Source organism: Pistacia vera, unplaced genomic scaffold, assembly GCF_008641045.1.
Source record: "Pistacia vera cultivar Batoury unplaced genomic scaffold, PisVer_v2 Contig450, whole genome shotgun sequence".
In the NCBI taxonomy this organism is placed as follows: domain Eukaryota; kingdom Viridiplantae; phylum Streptophyta; class Magnoliopsida; order Sapindales; family Anacardiaceae; genus Pistacia; species Pistacia vera.
In genome coordinates this window covers 41,496-59,292 of record NW_022196280.1, presented here as the reverse complement: position 1 = coordinate 59,292, position 17,797 = coordinate 41,496, and the positions used below count along the sequence as shown (strand labels likewise).

At 36.4% G+C, this 17,797-nt stretch overlaps 2 protein-coding genes across 2 annotated transcripts; both read right to left on the bottom strand.

Moving 5' to 3' along the window:
• Nucleotides 1-4,236: 4,236 nt before the first annotated feature.
• LOC116144671 lies at nt 4,237-4,916 on the bottom strand. The gene is made up of 2 exons (XM_031430122.1): nt 4,591-4,916; nt 4,237-4,534 (listed from the first exon to the last, which is right to left on the bottom strand). The coding sequence occupies exons 1-2, from the start codon at nt 4,914-4,916 to the stop codon at nt 4,237-4,239; spliced, it is 624 nt and encodes a 207-aa protein (XP_031285982.1).
• Nucleotides 4,917-12,545: 7,629 nt separating this feature from the next.
• Nucleotides 12,546-13,690, bottom strand: LOC116144670 (zinc finger BED domain-containing protein RICESLEEPER 2-like). The gene is made up of 2 exons (XM_031430121.1): nt 13,467-13,690; nt 12,546-13,284 (listed from the first exon to the last, which is right to left on the bottom strand). The coding sequence occupies exons 1-2, from the start codon at nt 13,688-13,690 to the stop codon at nt 12,546-12,548; spliced, it is 963 nt and encodes a 320-aa protein (XP_031285981.1).
• Between the last annotated feature and the right edge of the window lie 4,107 nt (nt 13,691-17,797).

Sequence of the window (17,797 nt, the reverse complement as noted above, 5' to 3'; positions counted from 1 at the left end):
GAATGGGCCTGGTCTTATGCGGTAATAAAATAGAAACGGACATCACATGGTTACTCCAATTAATTAATTAGTTGTGTCAGTTCAATAAAAACCTTTGCGCGACATAATCAAATCATTCATTCATCAATCAAGGGATTTCATGCTTTGAAATATCCTTCTTTCTTACTAGTTGTTTGGACAGATTATCAAAATTAATAATTGATAAACTAGAGTTGTAGCTAAAAAAGTTTTTTAGATCGGGTTAGATTCATTTTTTTTCTACCAAAAATTATTAAAATATTAAAAAGATTTGGGAACCTCAATGTTATAAGAGAATTATTAACAAAAATAAGTATGTTGACTCAAAGAGCAAGAGTCATCATGCTCTTATTTTCATAATAATAAACAATTACATTCCTAAGTATTGCTACTAATAGCTATTACTTAAGTGCGGACATCAATGACAAAGAATTTCCCAATGCACTCAAAGAAGTATTAAAGAAGGAAAAAGACTAAACTTGGATAAAAATTATTGGAGAATTTCGGAAAGCTTAGTCTAGGTATATTTTATTGTAACCAATTTTAATTGTAAAAGCATAAGTTTTTGTTAGAAAAGTCATTTATTTGTGAAAGCTCTAAAAAACTTGGGCCTATTTGTTTCACTCTTTTTGAGTAATTTTTCTATATATATATATGTGTGTGTGTGTGTGTGTGTGTGTGTTTATTTAGTTCTTGAGTCATTTCATTCAGAAAATTAATCCAACTCGAATAGGATTTTATGTCTAGAGTTTGAAAAGTGGGTAAGACTTGTTTTCTATTATCCTACTCTATTTAACTCAAAACATTTTTTCAACTCTATTCAACCAAAAACAATTACCTTTCACTGTAAAAGTTTATAAATTAATAAAAACATTCTCACCCACCTAAGCCACTGCTAGCCGCTAGCAACCACCGTCGGTCGTCGGTGCCGGAACGATGCACGACCAGCCAGATCTAGCCGATCATGCGTCGATCTAGCCGTTGACGACGACCATATTTTGGCTATCGTTGATGACCAGATTCTGGCCTTAGATCTGACCGTTTCTGGCCAAATCCAAGGTGGATCTGGCCGAAAAATGCTAGATCGATGCACGATCGGCCAGATCCAGCTGGTCACGCGTCATTCAGTGACTATCGACTATCATCCAGTAGTGTTGGTCGACTGTCGTCCAACAGTATTGGCCGACTGCCGGCCGTGGGTGGGTGGGTGGGGATGTTTTTATTAATTTATAAACTTTTATTGCGAAGGGTGTTTAGCTAAATTAACAAATCAGAAAATGTTTTCAAAAAATGTATCAAACAACTATTCTATATTCTTATCCAACTTTGATACAATTTTCAGATATTATACCAAACACATTCTTAGAATCCTATCAATCATATTTGATTTAATCCTATCATATCCTATTCAGGTAATTTTTCAGAATAACATTTTTCAAATAACCTACCAAACAGGCCCCTTGTTTTTGAGTTTTTTGGATTTGAACCAAAATGTTGCTTTTCAAACCCAAAGGGTTAAACTAAAATTTAGCAAACTTGCCATGATTAGGCTCTTACCACTAGACCAAAAGCTATAGTTATCAGTAAAGACACAACCTTATTTTCTTAAATCGCCAGTCCTAGGACTGTAAACGAGCCAAGCCGAGTTTTCGGCTTATCGAGCTCTGCTCCTTTGCTACAGGATCGAGCTCGAGTTTGTTGAGTTAGAAAAAATGTGCTCGAACTCGAGCTCATTCCAGACGAGTCAAGTTTGAGCGAGCTCGCGAGCTCGAGTTCAAGCAGGCTTGAGAACTCTAGTTCGAGCCAAGCTCGTTAAGGCCCGAATTGCCTGGGATTGACCTCCAACAATTTCAACCCTGCAGGCTATTTGCTCCTAAATCTGTTTAAATACACAATTTTGCATCAAAAACGGCTACTGCATCCTCAATCATATTAACCATGATAGTTTTGTATGGAAAATTAAGTTAGGTGAACTAAATTTTTCATTTTAGTTCACTTCACTTAATTAATGTTTGAGCTACAAAAACAATAACATATTAACATGTGATTGTATCAAAATACAGTCCTAATTTTAATCTAGCAGTAACTACTGAGTTTGCATCAAAATACAATCCAGGACATCAAAATAACAGTTGTCCAATAATCAAAATAGAGGTGATTGTAATATGTGCGCGGGCTATCTATGTCTTGTATCGAAACCACCATCAAAATTTGTTAGATACCCAGCCTTCACCTGCAATTATAACACACAATTAACTGATGAGCACCTGCCTAAATTGATGAACACCTACCCAGATTTCATCTAACCAATATCCACAACTCACCAACACAATTCAATTAAGAAAAATCAAGCAAATGGCCTCTATTTCCCCACACCCAAACGGCCTCTACTGCCCAATTATTTCCCCAACTATTTCCCCACGCCCAATTGGCCTCTACAGCCCAATTCTAGCCCTAACTATTTCCCCACGCCCAATTGGCCTCTATTACCCAACTCTAGCAACTTCCACAACACAAACAGGCAATATAAAACAGATTTCCACAACATAAAGAACCAGTCAAGAACCGAAAAATAACCCATAAACCATGCACTTGTGCATGCCTCCTACCACAACCAAATCATGTACTGAATCTGATTCCCAAGAACTTACCGAAGAGGAAGCTTGATCTCCAATGGTTGTTGCTCTTCCGGAAATGACAAAGAATGAGTAATTAAAGTTTAGTTAGAATAAGGATAATGTAATTATTGAATTTAATCAAAATAATATTCAATATAACCTACTTTGCACCCTTTCTTCACCTCATTCAAAGAGCGACACCAATCACATCCACAGGAGAGCATCTCTACCATGTCGGGAGCCAACGACGATTGATAAGTGTTGATAGTCTTACTCCCAAAGTTGAAAGCAAACTCATAAGCAACCATAGTGATAGGGATGGCTAATATGTCACGAGCCATGGTAGACAAAATTGGGAACTTTGTTGAATTTGCCTTCCACCACTGCAAAGCATCAAACGCCGCAGGATCCCCCGCACATTTATGGCATGCCTCTCCCAAATAATAGTCTAACTCTAATTTACTTGGCTCAACCGTCTTGATCATATCCAGAAAGTGACTAAAATCATCCCAATCCTCCAACCTAGCTGCCCTTGCACCCCCTCGGGCGATCCCTCGTCAACAACCTAAATTCCATCCCCTCCTGATGTAGAAGTGTGGGAAGCAATCAATGCTTTTCTAGCATCAACATACTCCCTATACACCTCATACAAAGCATCTCGAACAGTATCAGCATTTGCCCACACTTCCAGGTCAGGATACATCTTAGGGAACGACCACTAAATGATTGTCATCTTCAGTCTAGGGTCCAATTTAGCAGCCACAACCATTAGCAGATTACATTCCCCCCCCCCCCCCCCCCCCCCCCCCCCCCCCCCCCCCCCCCAATATTTGTCAAACTTTTCTTTCATTTTCCAAACGATGGCCCTTATAAAATCATCTTCATCTTCACTCTTACTATCCAACATCATTTTGATTAGACAAACTTGTTTTACAAACAAGTTTGATGTCGGATAATCACTCCCTGATATGAGATTGGTCACACTACTAAACACCTTCAAAATATCACAAAGTTTCTCTACTATATCCCAATCATCCTCATTGGGACAATAATGGTAACTCATATCCCTCTCTTTCAATCTAAAAGAAACACGTCTAAACTTCATTGCCGTTTCTAACATATCATATGTTGAATTCGATCGTGTTTTGCAATTAAGAATAAGCTTGCGAGACGACAATCGTAGCTGTTGAACAATCTCTACAAAAACCTTAAGTCTACTCTCTGAGGCATTGATATATAACATGTTGTCACGGATGTCATCAATAATGTGTTTAATTTGATAAAGGTCATCTTGAACAACCAAGTTCAAGATGTGTACACAGCATCTCACATGAAACAACTTGCCCCTACATATGAGTTTCCCGATAGCTTGAAAATTTTCCTTCAAGACTTTGATTGCAACATTATTGCTTGAAGCATTGTCTACTAAGATCGTGTGGACCTTAGTTTCAATTTCCCACTCCATCAAGCACTTGAAAATGACATCAGAAATGGCAACACCAGTACGGAGAGGAGGCAAATGAACGAAGTTTATGACCCGTCTATTCAACTTCCAATTATCATCAATCCAACGCCCAATCAACACCATGTATTCCATCCTCTAATTGCCTGAATTCCATAGATCTGTGGTGAGACTGATCTTTCTGACACTCTTCAGTACCATCTTCAACTTCTGCTTCTCATTTTCGTACACTTTCACATAGTCATTCTTGCAAGTGTTACGCGAAATCGGAATCCATTCAAGAATCTCATACTTCATCATATTATTCAATTTGTCTTCCTCCACAATAGTGAACAGAAGCTCATGCATCAACACCCAATGGGCAATAAGTTTCCTCATCTTAAGCATATCGAACTGACCTTGTAGAGCAGGCAGGATGATAGATATACCTTGAGTACTGAAGGGGAAAAATTAATTTGTTATTGCCTCAAGGAAGCTGATCTCTACACACACCTCTTCAAATGTCTATTAAATTGGGTAGTGCTTCTAGTGGTAGTAGTTTTTAGCTTGGTTTTACAATGGATGCACTCCGTCTTCTTTGCACCACCAAGGACAACCACCTCCCTAAATTTTGTCCACATCGTTGATGTCTTGGCTCTCTTCTTCCTATGAAGTAGATTATCATTGTCCACTATATTTTTGGGGCTATTGACACTTTGTTCTATACGGGTAGTGGTTGTGCTTCCATAAATGTTACGACGATCAACTACTCTAATTACAATTGTATCGTCGATGTCATCCAATGTTGCGGTGCTTAAGGAATTACCTTCGAAGGCCATACCTATAATGAAAAAGTAAGAATCTATCATTAACGAAACACACAAACTCCATAATCCGGCAACACAAACTATAGAATCCAGCAACACACACAAACCATACATTTTTCATAATGTGCAAACTGAAGATTCATTAACATAGTGGCCTGTCCGTATGCAAATAATGGCCTAACCCTGTGCAAAACTGTAAATAGTGGCTTGTCCGTGTGCAACACACACAAACCATACATTTTTCATCATTAGATTTTCACAAACAAGTATTCAAGCAGAGAATTGACCCTACAGACCATACATTTTTCATTATCAATTTTTCACCTTAAACCGTATGCAAATAAACCTTAACGAATTCAGACCCTACAAACCATAATCGTCGAGCATGTTAATGAACCTTAACAAATTCAGAGAATGAAATGGTGAGTTTGGATACTTACTGACTTATTCTTGTCGATTTTGTGCTTGATTTGGCAGAGAAGAATTGGTTTCGTGATTCCTCCACATCGTTAATCAATTGGCGACAACAAGAACAAAGGACAGGTGATCGTCGATGGCAAGCACAGGGATCGATTCATGATTTGGGGACTTAGGGTTTGTGAATTGTGAAATTGGGCATATGGTTAGGGCTTGGTCGATTTTGGGGGAAATTGAATTGGGGGTGTTTTGTGTTTAGATCAGGTTTTACTCTTTTGCACTTAGGGGGGCAAATGTCCTTTTTTTTTTTTTTTAAATTTACACTGCAATATAACATTTCAGTCCTACAGGTTTATAAAAACTATAAAAAATACCCTTCTTATTTAGCCACCCCAGGCTCGCGAGCCTATAGGCCAAGCCCCCCCATGATCTAACTCGACTCAAGTTACTACTCGAGTTCGACTGAGTCGACTCAACCAATGTCGAGTTGAGCCTTTAACGAGCTTCAGACGAGTCGAGTCGAGTCGAGCCAGCTCGCCAGCTGCTCGACTCGTCTGACAACCCTAGTCAGTCTTACGCCCACAGTTCGAGGTGACTCAACCTATTGATTGATAAATACTTGAAAATGCATTTATACTTAATGGTTTATTAGTTACATTTGTGGGAGATTTGGGTTAATTTGTATAAACTGACTTAATTGTTTCATAAATGTGTTTTGGGGGATTATAGGTATTTTTGTTGTGCTTTTAGGTCATAAATGCTTAAAAGTAATATTCAGATGAGAAATGATGTTAGCGGCATAATTTTTTATGATTGGAAAAAAACAGTTCCAGAATTAGACTTGAAATGAGGGAGTTATGCCATATTTAGTATGGAATGCAATCCTGAAAAATATTTGAGTTTGGAGCATGCCTCAGTATTTTGACGATAACTCAAGATGTAGACCTCAGATTTGGATGATTCTTGAATCACTAGAGAGTTGACTCAAAGGACTACAATTATTTGTTTACAACTTCATCATATTCAAAACTTTTCATGCTCAAAAGTATAAGTCTTTCGGCATTGTGGCATGGATTTATATATCACGACATTGTGCTCTCAGGTTTGAATAGGCAAATTGTTAGAATCACACTCGCCGCGACATAGTTTTTTGTGTGCTGTGGCACAATACCTCCTAGAATTCACAAAGGCATGGTATGTCATGGAATGGATTTTGTATGTCCCGGCATGGACGTAAGAATCCTAATTCCACATGGATTTTACCAAAAGCTTATCCGAGTTTTTCTATTTCAATTTATAAAGGATTACTGCAATCACACTCCTACAACTCTAGCATTATAAATATATTCCTTTAGTTATTTTTAAAGATATAGAGAGAAGAGTAGAAATGGCAATGGGTCGGGTCGGGACTGGGTACCCCTTGGCCTTGACCTAAGCTCGACCCATGACAAAGGCTCAAGCCCGTCACGAGGATGATGGGTAAAGCTCAAGCCCGGCCTGACGGGCTTTTTATAATCTTAGTCCCAACCTAAGCTCGCCCATTTTTATAATGTGAATTTTTAAATATTAATAAATTTCAATTTTTTTAATATTTTTAATTCTAGAAACAGTTTTTAAACTAATTTATTTTTGAATACTCACCAAATATTAAGAAATTTCAAATTTTTTTTTTTATATATATAGGATAATTCTGTTAATAGATATATAGTATAAGGGTAATTTAATATAAATAATAATAAAATGTCACCAGGTCGGGCTTGAAGACATACCCATGCCCGGCCCGTACCCGATGGCAAGCCTTAAAATCAGTCCCAAGCCCAAGCCCGCTAACATCGGGTAAAGCCCGACCTTTTCGAGACGGGTCAGGCTGGGCTAGATACCCAGAAATATTGAGCCCATTGCCATCTCTGGAGTATAGAGAGAAAGAAAGATTAAAAGAAGCTGGGAGAAGAATTGGAGGGGACCTTCATCAACTCCTTTGATCATCCAAGTGTTCCTAAGTTTTCTTATCTATTTTGTTATTTTGCTACTATCAATACAATGTTTGTTTTATTCTTTGCTAGGGTTATTAACGAAATTAGCTGAGCCAAGTATTTGGCTAAATGAGCTCGGCTTGTGAAGGGGAAGGGATAAACGAGTTCGAGCCGAGCCGCAGATAGTTGGCTCAACTCGAACTCGTTAAGGGATTTAGAGGAATCGAGCTTGGCTTGCAAGCCGGCTTACCAAGCCCGCTCGTGAGCCGGTATTAAAATAGCCAATTTTTTTTTTTTACCAGACCTGGTTTTTTCATTGTATTCAACCCATTTTCTATCCTACGGGAGCTGGTACTAAAACAGCCAATTTTTTTTTTCAGGATCAGACTTGGTTTTTTCATGGTGTTCAACCCATTTTCTATCCTATACATTAAAACAACAACTAAATCTCTTTACAAACTAAAAATAAAAAAAATGCTGGGGACATGCATGTATAGTACATTCCATTTCAATGTCACAAATTATTTGACAAACACAAGTAAACCTACATGTATTTGGCAAACAACTGAATCTCCACATGTAATGTCTCACTAGGCAAGTATTCACTAAGTATCCTATAGAGAGAATCCAGAGAATTGCTAGCTTAAAAAAGGTGTTCGTTTAAATTTTTTATCCTTAATCCAGTTATAACATACTATTACACAAAGATTATTTCTCACATATATAAATCCACATTAAATTTCTTCACTAAGACAGTGTGTGCAATCCTCTGACCAGCTTGACGTCTCCTAACTACTACAATCTAATACCTACAAAAATAAGGAAAGCAACGTGGTGAGCTATAAATGCTCAGTAAGTAAACCAAATCTAACTATGCTCTTACTCCGCTGTCCCCATTTTCGCTGTACTGTTTATAAATTTCTACTTGCTTTCTCTCTTTATTCTCAGGCATACTACTTAGTAGTCATCTATTTTTCTCAAATCTTTCTAAATCCTCCTAGTGCTGTACTATTCTTTATCATTTTATTTCTCTTCTCTGCTAGATTATAACTTTCTGTTTTTTTCTTTACTCAACAAATCGCTAAGTTTCCTTGCTATTTGTCATGTTTCTAATTTCTGTTCTTTTCTAACATGTATCTAATTTCTATTCTTTTCTTGTATATCTCTAATTTCTTTTCTATTCTCGTAGGCTTCTATTTTCTTTTCTTCTCTATTCTCATAGGTTTTTATTTTATTTTCTTTTCTATTCTCACAGGCTTCTATTTTCTTTTCTTCTCTATTCTCATGTGCTTTTATTTTATTTTCTTCCCTATTCTCACAGGCTTTTATTTTCTTTTCTTGGCTATTCTCATGGGCTTCTATTTTCTTTTCTTCTCTATTCTCACGGGCTTCTATTTTATTTTCTTGGCTATTCTCATGGGCTTCTATTTTCTTTTCTTCTCTATTCTCACAGGCTTCTATTTTCTTTCCTTAGCTAGTCAGACACGCAATAATAAAATAAACTCTTTAATCTATGCATAAATGTATAAGATGCAATGCAATAAATGTCTAATGCATATGCAAATGATCATGTCTGTATTCTTTCTGAAAATTCTTTTCTAATTCTTTCTTAAATTCTTTTCGTTTCTTTCTGAAATTTTTTTAGTTTTCTATTTCTTATTCTATTTTTCTTTCTTTTTGGAACTCTTTCTGTTTTCTGTTCTAGTTTGCCAATCAAACTAGGCTGAGGCATAGATTTGGAACCCTGGCCGTGTGAGCGTATTCTGAAATTCTTTCTAGGTATAGTCCTCATCCACATGCATTTCTAACGGACTGTGCAAATTTTGTTTTTCTATTCTGAGGCCACTCACTAATGGCGGCGTGCATGTAGGAAACTTCTACATCTTTGTCGCCACTAACTAACGCAGTGAATGCTCACAGGTTCCCCATTACAACAGTCCTCTGAAAACATCTCTGTAAATCTGCAAAATAACTAACTAGACATTTTCCAACACTTTTAAAATTTCTGAAATATATGCTATGCTATGTCATGCATTTATATGCCATCTATGCATGATCCCAAAATACGTGTCTGACTCTGGCATGTATTCTATTAATTCTAAGGTTTTTATTTCTATACTTTTCTGGAAAGCCTAAAGTTTTATTCTAATAACACGCTTAACTTAAACATTTTCTATTTTATTCTTTATTTCTGAATTATATGCATCGTGTATACGTACGCGATTATATAATTTCTACATAATTCTTTAATTCTATCATGCTATGTAAAATATACATGTACACAATTACATTATCTCTCACAAATTCTACTCTTTAATAATTCTATTAGTGAGATATTAAAATGGCACAATTCAACTAGGGAATGAATTCTACATTTTGGGCAATCTAATTTCTTCTATAAAAAGCTATGCCACAACATAGGAATTAAGTCTACTAACTTGCCCAATTATGCTACTAGATTTTCTCAAACTTATATGTCACATAACCATGACATTAAACAACTCTCTAATATTTTTCTAATGTAACAAACATGCCTTGTACAACTTTCTAAATACAAATCTTAATGTCATAAATTTGCATTCTCTTACATGACCATCAACTTCAATTGTTATGCATGCCCTTCTTTCTTCTTTTCTTTTGGCTACATTCTATACATTAATCTATATTGCCATATTAATCATTGTAAATTCAGTCTAACATATGACACAACATATATACTTTGACTAAATTCTAATTTCTTTCTAACATTCTTAACTAAATTTTTTGTCAATACAAAATATTCTCAAGATCTTCTAGCAAATTCTATGGCTTGTAATATATAATATGGCATGAAAACTATACTCATACTAATCAATTTCTAAAATGGTCATGTATTTAATACATAAACTAAACTTCTATTTCTTTGATATTTATACTTGGGAAAACTTTTCTATTCTTTATACAATAAAACCACTTATTGCATATTGTTCATAACTAATCTCAAAACAAGAAACAACAGTATCCTCATTTGGCCAAGCCATTCCTTGAATGATCTTTCTAATTTCAAGCATACAAGCTTGACAATTTATTGTGGCATATTGTAATATTATAGTATAATCACCCGTCCTTCACTATCATCAATACTACACTATTGCAACAATTTAATATGCAATCCTTGCCATCATTTTTCTAAAGTCATAAGTTTCAAAACTCATAAGTTCAAACAACTTGAACCATGCACTAAAGGCCATTCATTTCATTGAACTAACATAACTAAGTGTTATTCTAAATTTTGGCATAACAAAATGTACTCTTGAATACTAAAACTTACAGTTGGTTAAGCCTAACATAACCTTTCAACTCCAATTCTTTCCTTTCTCAAACAATTTCTTCAACAATATTTACCAAACTCATGCATGCATTTCTCTTTGAATTTCATCAAACAATTCACATGCACATGCAAAAACTTGGTTGGCCACACTTCCACATCTCTCCAAATCCACCAAAATTAGAGGAAAAACTCACCAAACTTAACTTCAAATCTGGCCGGATTCAACACTTCCAAATTCCAACATCAACTCATCAAAATTTCATCCAAAGTTCAACCAAAACATCACATCTACATAACTACTCATCTTGGCTGAACTTCTACACATTATTCTCCATCAAACAAGCATCTAAATAGTCAATACTTCTTATCATACATCATACACAAACACTAAAGAATCAACTTACACATATACTACTCAAATTAAAGCTTAGATTGGGTTTACTTACCTTTTTCTTGCAAGAATCCTTTTCTTTGCTTCGTTTGCTCACTTTCTCTATTGATTCATGCTTAGAAAGCCACAAAATGAATATATATTCACTTAGGCATGAATTCTCATGTAATTCCCTTGGAAGACTTTGAAGAAATGGAAGAGAAATGGGGGAAGAAGGTGGCGTGCTCAAGGGATGAGAATGGCTAGGGTTTGTCAATTGAAGCCTTATAACTAATAATATATATATTCCTATTTTGCCCTTGCACTTTTATGATAATTCCAATTATGTCATACGTGCATTTACCGATATACCCTCACTTTCAATGGATTTAACACATGTTCTTGGTCATTTTCACTCTCCACTCTTTCATCTAGTTGTGAGTGAAAATACCATTTTACCCTTATTCTTTAATTTCTTTCTATTACTTTACAAACACGTATTTATCTTGGCATCACACCACGTGTATTTTCCATAATCTTTCTACCACTCTATTCTCATGGCTAGCACACTTAATACATTATATTTATCATACTCACTTTTCACTTGAACACGTGATTCTATGTGAAATGACCATTTTGCCCCTATTGAAACTTTTATGGAATTCCTCTATAAAACTAGTTAAATATATTCACTATAACTATAAAATAATCCCTACCATATTTCTAAGTGTGAGTATTACACCACATGTGTTAATCTCATCATACTATTTACCATACTGGATCTGTTTCAACAAATTGAGTGAAGCGAACTAAAGTTTTTGTTTGGTTCACTTTATTTAATTCATCTTTCATTAGAACAAAAAAGGGACTATATACAAATTTAATCCCAAAACGTAAAAATATAATGTTTCATCAAAAAAATGGTTGTATGTTAGGCAGCTACATCCCAAAACCATTCTTGCCCCACCCCTACAAAAAAAAAAAAAAAAAAAATCAATTAAGGATATAAGTACATAAAGATGAATATGCGAACCTAAACAAAAAATCAATTAAGTCAAACAATTTTCACAATCCTGCTGCCACAGCTAATGACATGCGGGAGAATCAAACAATCTACTGATTCCTATCAACTAACGAGATAAGAAGAACAATCTCCAAGTGGTCATGCTCTTTCTGAAATGAAATAAGAAATAAAAATTAAGTTTACATTAACATAAAGTAATTGTAAATATTGAATTGCACTAAAAATAGAATCAATGGAACCTACTTTGCACCTTTTCTTCACTCCGTTCAAAGATCGACACCAATTACATCCACAAAAGAGCATTTTCGTCGTGTCCGAAGACAAATAAGCTCGATAATTGTCAATAACCCTACTCCCGGTGTTGAATGCAGACTCTGAAGCAACTGTAGTGATCGGGATGGCTAGTATCTCATGAGCTATCATAGACAATATAGGGTACTTGGTTAAATTTGTCTTCCATCATTGTAAAGCATTGAATGCCCCATGATCCCCCATGCACTTATGACACCCCTCTCCCAAATAACAGTCTAGCTCAAACTCACTCGGCTCAACAGTCTCCACAAAAACTGCTAAAATCATCCCAACTCGCAGCTCTCAAAGTCGTTGCCTCCTCACCAACGGCTCCAACTCCATCCCCTACTACTGGAGGCCCACGAGAAATAGTAGAAGCTTTATTAGCTTCAACATACTCTCCATATAGTTCATACAATGTATCCCAAACAGTTATAGTATTTGCACGAGATTCTAACTCAGAATACATCTTGGGGAAGGCCCACTGAATTACCCTCATTTTCAATCGAGGATCCAATACAGCAGCCACATACATCAGTACATTACATTCCCCCCAAAATTTATCAAACTTCTCCTTCATCTTCCTTACCATGTTTCTACTGAACTTATCTCCGTCTTCACTCTTACTATCCAACATCATTTTCACTAAACAGACCTCTTTTAGAAATAAATTAGATGTCGGATAATCACTCCCACTAATGAGATTGGTTATACCACTAAAAACCTTTAAAATGTCACACACTTTCTCCCAATCCTCGTCTTGTGGATAGTAATGATAACTTGAATCCCTTTCTTTCAACTTGGGAAATACTTTTTTAAACTTAATCGTCGTTGTCAACATTTCATACATCGAATTCCATCTTGTTTTACAATGTAGAATGAGCTTTCGAAACGACAATTTAAGTTGTTGCACAATCTCAATAAAAATCTTAATCCTACTCTGAAACATTGATGTATAAGACACTCTCACAGATGTTGTCAATGATATGCCTAATCTAATAAAGTCAATCTTGAACAATAAGGTGCGCATCTAACATGAAACAATTTACCTCCACAAATCAGATTCCCCATAACTTAAAAATTTTCCCTTAGAATTTTGATTGCAATGTCATTACTTAAAACGTTATCCACTGAGATAGTGTACACCTTATTTTCAATCCCCTATTCCGTTAGGCACTTGGAAATGGAATCAACAATCCTAACACCGGTACGGGGAGGAGGTAAATGTACAAAGTTGAGGACACGTCTATTCATCCTCCAATTACCATCTATCCAATGCCCAATGAGCACCATATACTCTATCTTCTGATTGCTGGAATTCCACAAATCCGTAGTCAAACTAATCTTGGTCACATTCTTCAACGTCTTCAACTTTGCTTTCTCACTCTCATATACCTTCATATAATCATTTTTGCAGGTATGGCGCAAACTAAACTCCATTCAGGAATCCCATAATTCATCATATTGTTCAAGCCCTCTTCCTCTAGAACTGAAAATGGATGCTCATGCGTAAGCACCCAATGGGCAATAAGTTCCTTCATCTTTATCATGTCAAACTTTCCACTTGAAGCAGGTAAAAAAGAAGTTCCAACATCAGAACCAACAACGGGAAAAGTAATGTATTGTTGCCTTATGGAAGTTATTCTCTTTGAACACCATTTTAAATGTCTATTAAATTGGGTGGTGCTTCTGGTGGCATTAATAGACAGCTTGGCTTTGCAATGGATACACTCTGCCTTTTTTGTTCCCCCCAAGAAAACCACCTCCTTAAACTCTATCCAACCCACTGATGTTTTAGCTCCCTTTTTCCTCTGAATTGGATTGTCATTCTGCCCACCATTATCTGGGCTACTAATATTGTGTTCTATATTTGCAGTGGTCTCATTCAAGGCACGCTTATTGCTCGGTGTAATTGTAATTGTATCTTGCTCTGTAGGGCTGCTTGAGGTACTGCCATTTCCAAACCTATAATACAAAATACAAAGAAAAGGGTTAGCTTTTCTTATTGATATTTGATGGAATACCCCTGATGAAATCCAACAATAAAACAGTCCAAAAACACAAGATAGGGCCACTACAAATCTAGAATTAATTCAACAATAAATTAGAATATGTGGAGATAAAGTTGAATCATAGAATGTTACTAGATGGAATGTTGGAAATATGTGGAGTGCCTCCTGAAAAAATCAGAACTATATATTCAAGTATTGACAAGCTAGAAAAGCAATCTTTTAACATGAACTAATTGGAACCAAACTAAATTGTCAAGTGCTAACCGTAAGAAATAAAACCACCTCCTTAAAATTTTTGTTCCTCTAAATTCCTATTAATTTAGTCATTTTTATATTATCGGTGGAATCTTAAGTTGTTGAAGTGACAATGATGCAATGAAAGGTTGTTGCACATACATTTATTTAAAACAAATCTTGCATTTAATATAAAGTTCATTCCAACCATGTAGTATTTAATATAAAGTTCATTACTCCTCATTCTTAACACACACGAATACCAACCTAAACAGCACAATCCACACTCCACAGCACAAACACATTACACATTTCAATATTTTCCTCAACAGTCAACAAAAACGCAACAGCTACATCCCAAAGCATTTTCATTTTTCAACATTACACATACATTTATTTAAAGCAAATCCTGCATTTAATATAAAGTTTATTCCAGCTGTGTAGTTTTTAATATAAAGTTCATTAGTCATTACTCCTCATTCAGTCATTCTCAACACACCCGAATAGCATCCTAAACAACACAGTCCACACTCTACACCACCAACACCTTACACATTTCAATCTTTTCCTCAATAGTCAACACAAAGTCACAAATACAGTAGCATAGTCCACAACATTTTCATTTTTCAACATGACGCATTTGACATTTCAATCATTCAAATTTCAATGTATGTACTTATATTGGGAAAACAAAGAAGAAAATGGGCCAAAATAATACTTGACAGAGTTACTATGACGGCGAGAAGGACGAAGGGACAAGGGCAAGTCGACTGCAGGAAGAGAAGCAGATGGCGACGAAAAGAGCTTGGAGGCTGATGAAAATGGTGAAACAACAACAACGAAGGGGAAAGCTGTAATAGGTGACGCCATCGACAATAGCAGTTGTTAGAGTCACGAAAGTGACTATTTTGATGATAAAAAGACCCTATGTGATATTAAAATGAAATCATATTGAGGCAATTAAGAAATTTATGAATTTATTCACGAAAAATCGCATTCTAATGTTTTCTTATGAATTTAACATGATTGGAATGATTTTGGAAAGGGTATGAGTTGATATTAGGTTGTGGTTTATGGATTATGGGTGATTTTATCTCATTTATATTGTTTAGGGGGTGAACTGTCATATTTGTAGGGGTTGATTTTGTCACTTTTCAATCATGTAGGGACCAAAGGAAAATTTTCCACTTTTGCATAAAAAGGAAGTGAAGGGTCGCATTCCAGCAACGCCGCTCATCCTAATCTATAGTCCACCACCGACGACTCTTCCTCTCCCATTTTCGATGACGTTCCAGCCTCCTCTTGCACCGATCATCATCATCCCACCTTTAACCGTCGTTCAATCCACACCGGGGACGTTACGCCTCCCACCATCACGTCTCTTCATTTTTCGGCAACCTTGGAGCTTCTCCAGCATCAATCCAGCTTCTCCAGGTGCCGACCATCCTTCCCACGATCAGATCCACCTTCCTTCAAGCTCCATTGCCATCGTTTAGTCACCATCTCACCAAATTGTCACCATGACTGTTTAGCTTCCTGCCGTTTTTCGTGCATTTTCTGGTGACCTCTCACCTTCCAACCAACAGATCCATCATCTCCATCACCTAATCTATCTTCCTGTACCCTTGGATCTCCTCTTTGCCGATCGCCGCCGCCGGTTACTTCCAAGAGTTTCCTTGGTCATTTTCACTCATTCTTCGTATCATCTCGCTGTCGGTTACTTCCTTTTCACCATGACCAACTTCGTTTCCACCGCTCCAGCCTCCGTTGACACCACCATGAGCGACTGAGTTCCCAATTGTCTGTTACGGTGTAGGCAAGATCGAAATTGACTCCACTGCTCTCCTCATCAGCTCTCGACTAGTTGGATGAGCCCGATAGTAGGACATTTGGTAGTATTGTGTTTTGAACTATACTTGTTTTCGTTTCATGTTTGATTTCAATACTTAATATAGTTTGAGCATAATTTGTGATGAATATAGTTGTCCATTGTGATTAAATGTTTTCATAGAATTTACTGAATGATAGACATTGGTTTGAGATAATTAAATGATGAATATTGCTTTTCATTACTTCGCATCGATTGTAATTGAGTTGTGTTCGGATTTAAAATAATTTCTACTATAGTTACATTTATTGTGAAGTTGATTGATTAGAAAATAAGTGTTGACAAATTGTATTTGTTAATCGCGTACCAACTAGTGGTATTATCTTGTAGTGTTTGTCGGCATTCAATGATAGTCTTTAACCAATCGAACTTGAGTGATCGGGTGAGACAGGATAAACTATACTTAGAGTGTCAGAAAGCCATTTCATTGATTTACCTTGCCTTGTAGATTTAGGGGATCATAGAGGGTGGGGGAGAATTGTGTGAGTTGGTCTCGTGTCGAACCAAAACTGTAGCAGCAACATTTTTATTATAAAGTCTTCATTAGTTTTAATTTCAAGCTTTTATTATTTGCGTTTAGTTTGTTAGGTTTAATAATCAATTTACCAATTTCATTTTCGCTACTCACATTTGCATTAGGTTGTCAGTCTTTGCTTCTGTGGATTCGACCCTACTTACCGCTAACTGCGATATTTAGGATTTAATTTTGTGACCATGACGACCGATTCAACAAAATTTTAGTGCTGTTGCTAGGGATCGCTGGAAAGTGGCCCAACGACGATTGGAAGACAAAACGTCGCTGGCAAACGCATGAATCGCGGTGGTGAGTGTGGGATGATGATGATCGATGCAAAGGGAAGCTGGAACGTTGCTAGAAATGGGAGAGGAAGAGTCGTCGGTGGTGGACTGTAGATTGGGGGTGAGCGGCACTGCTGGAATGCGACCCTTCACTTCCTTTTCATACAAAAAGTGGAAAATTTCCCTTTGGTCCCTACATGATTAAAAAGTGACAAAATCAACCCCTATAAATATGACAGTTTACCCCCTAAACAACATAAATGAGACAAAATTACCCCTAATCCATAAACCACAGCCTAATATCAACTCATAGCCTTTCCAAAATCATTCCAATCATGTTAAATTCATAAGAAAACATTAGGATGCGATTTTTCGTGAATAAATTCATAAATTTCTTAATTGCCTCAATATGATTTCATTTTAATCGCACATAGGGTCTTTTTATCATCAAAATAGAGTCACTTTCATGACTCTAACAACAGTGGAAGACGGCAATCGTGGGTGACGGCAACGGCAAAGGTTAATCGAGATTTGTCAATTTTGGGTAGGGTTTCTATTTCCAATTTAGGGATTTTG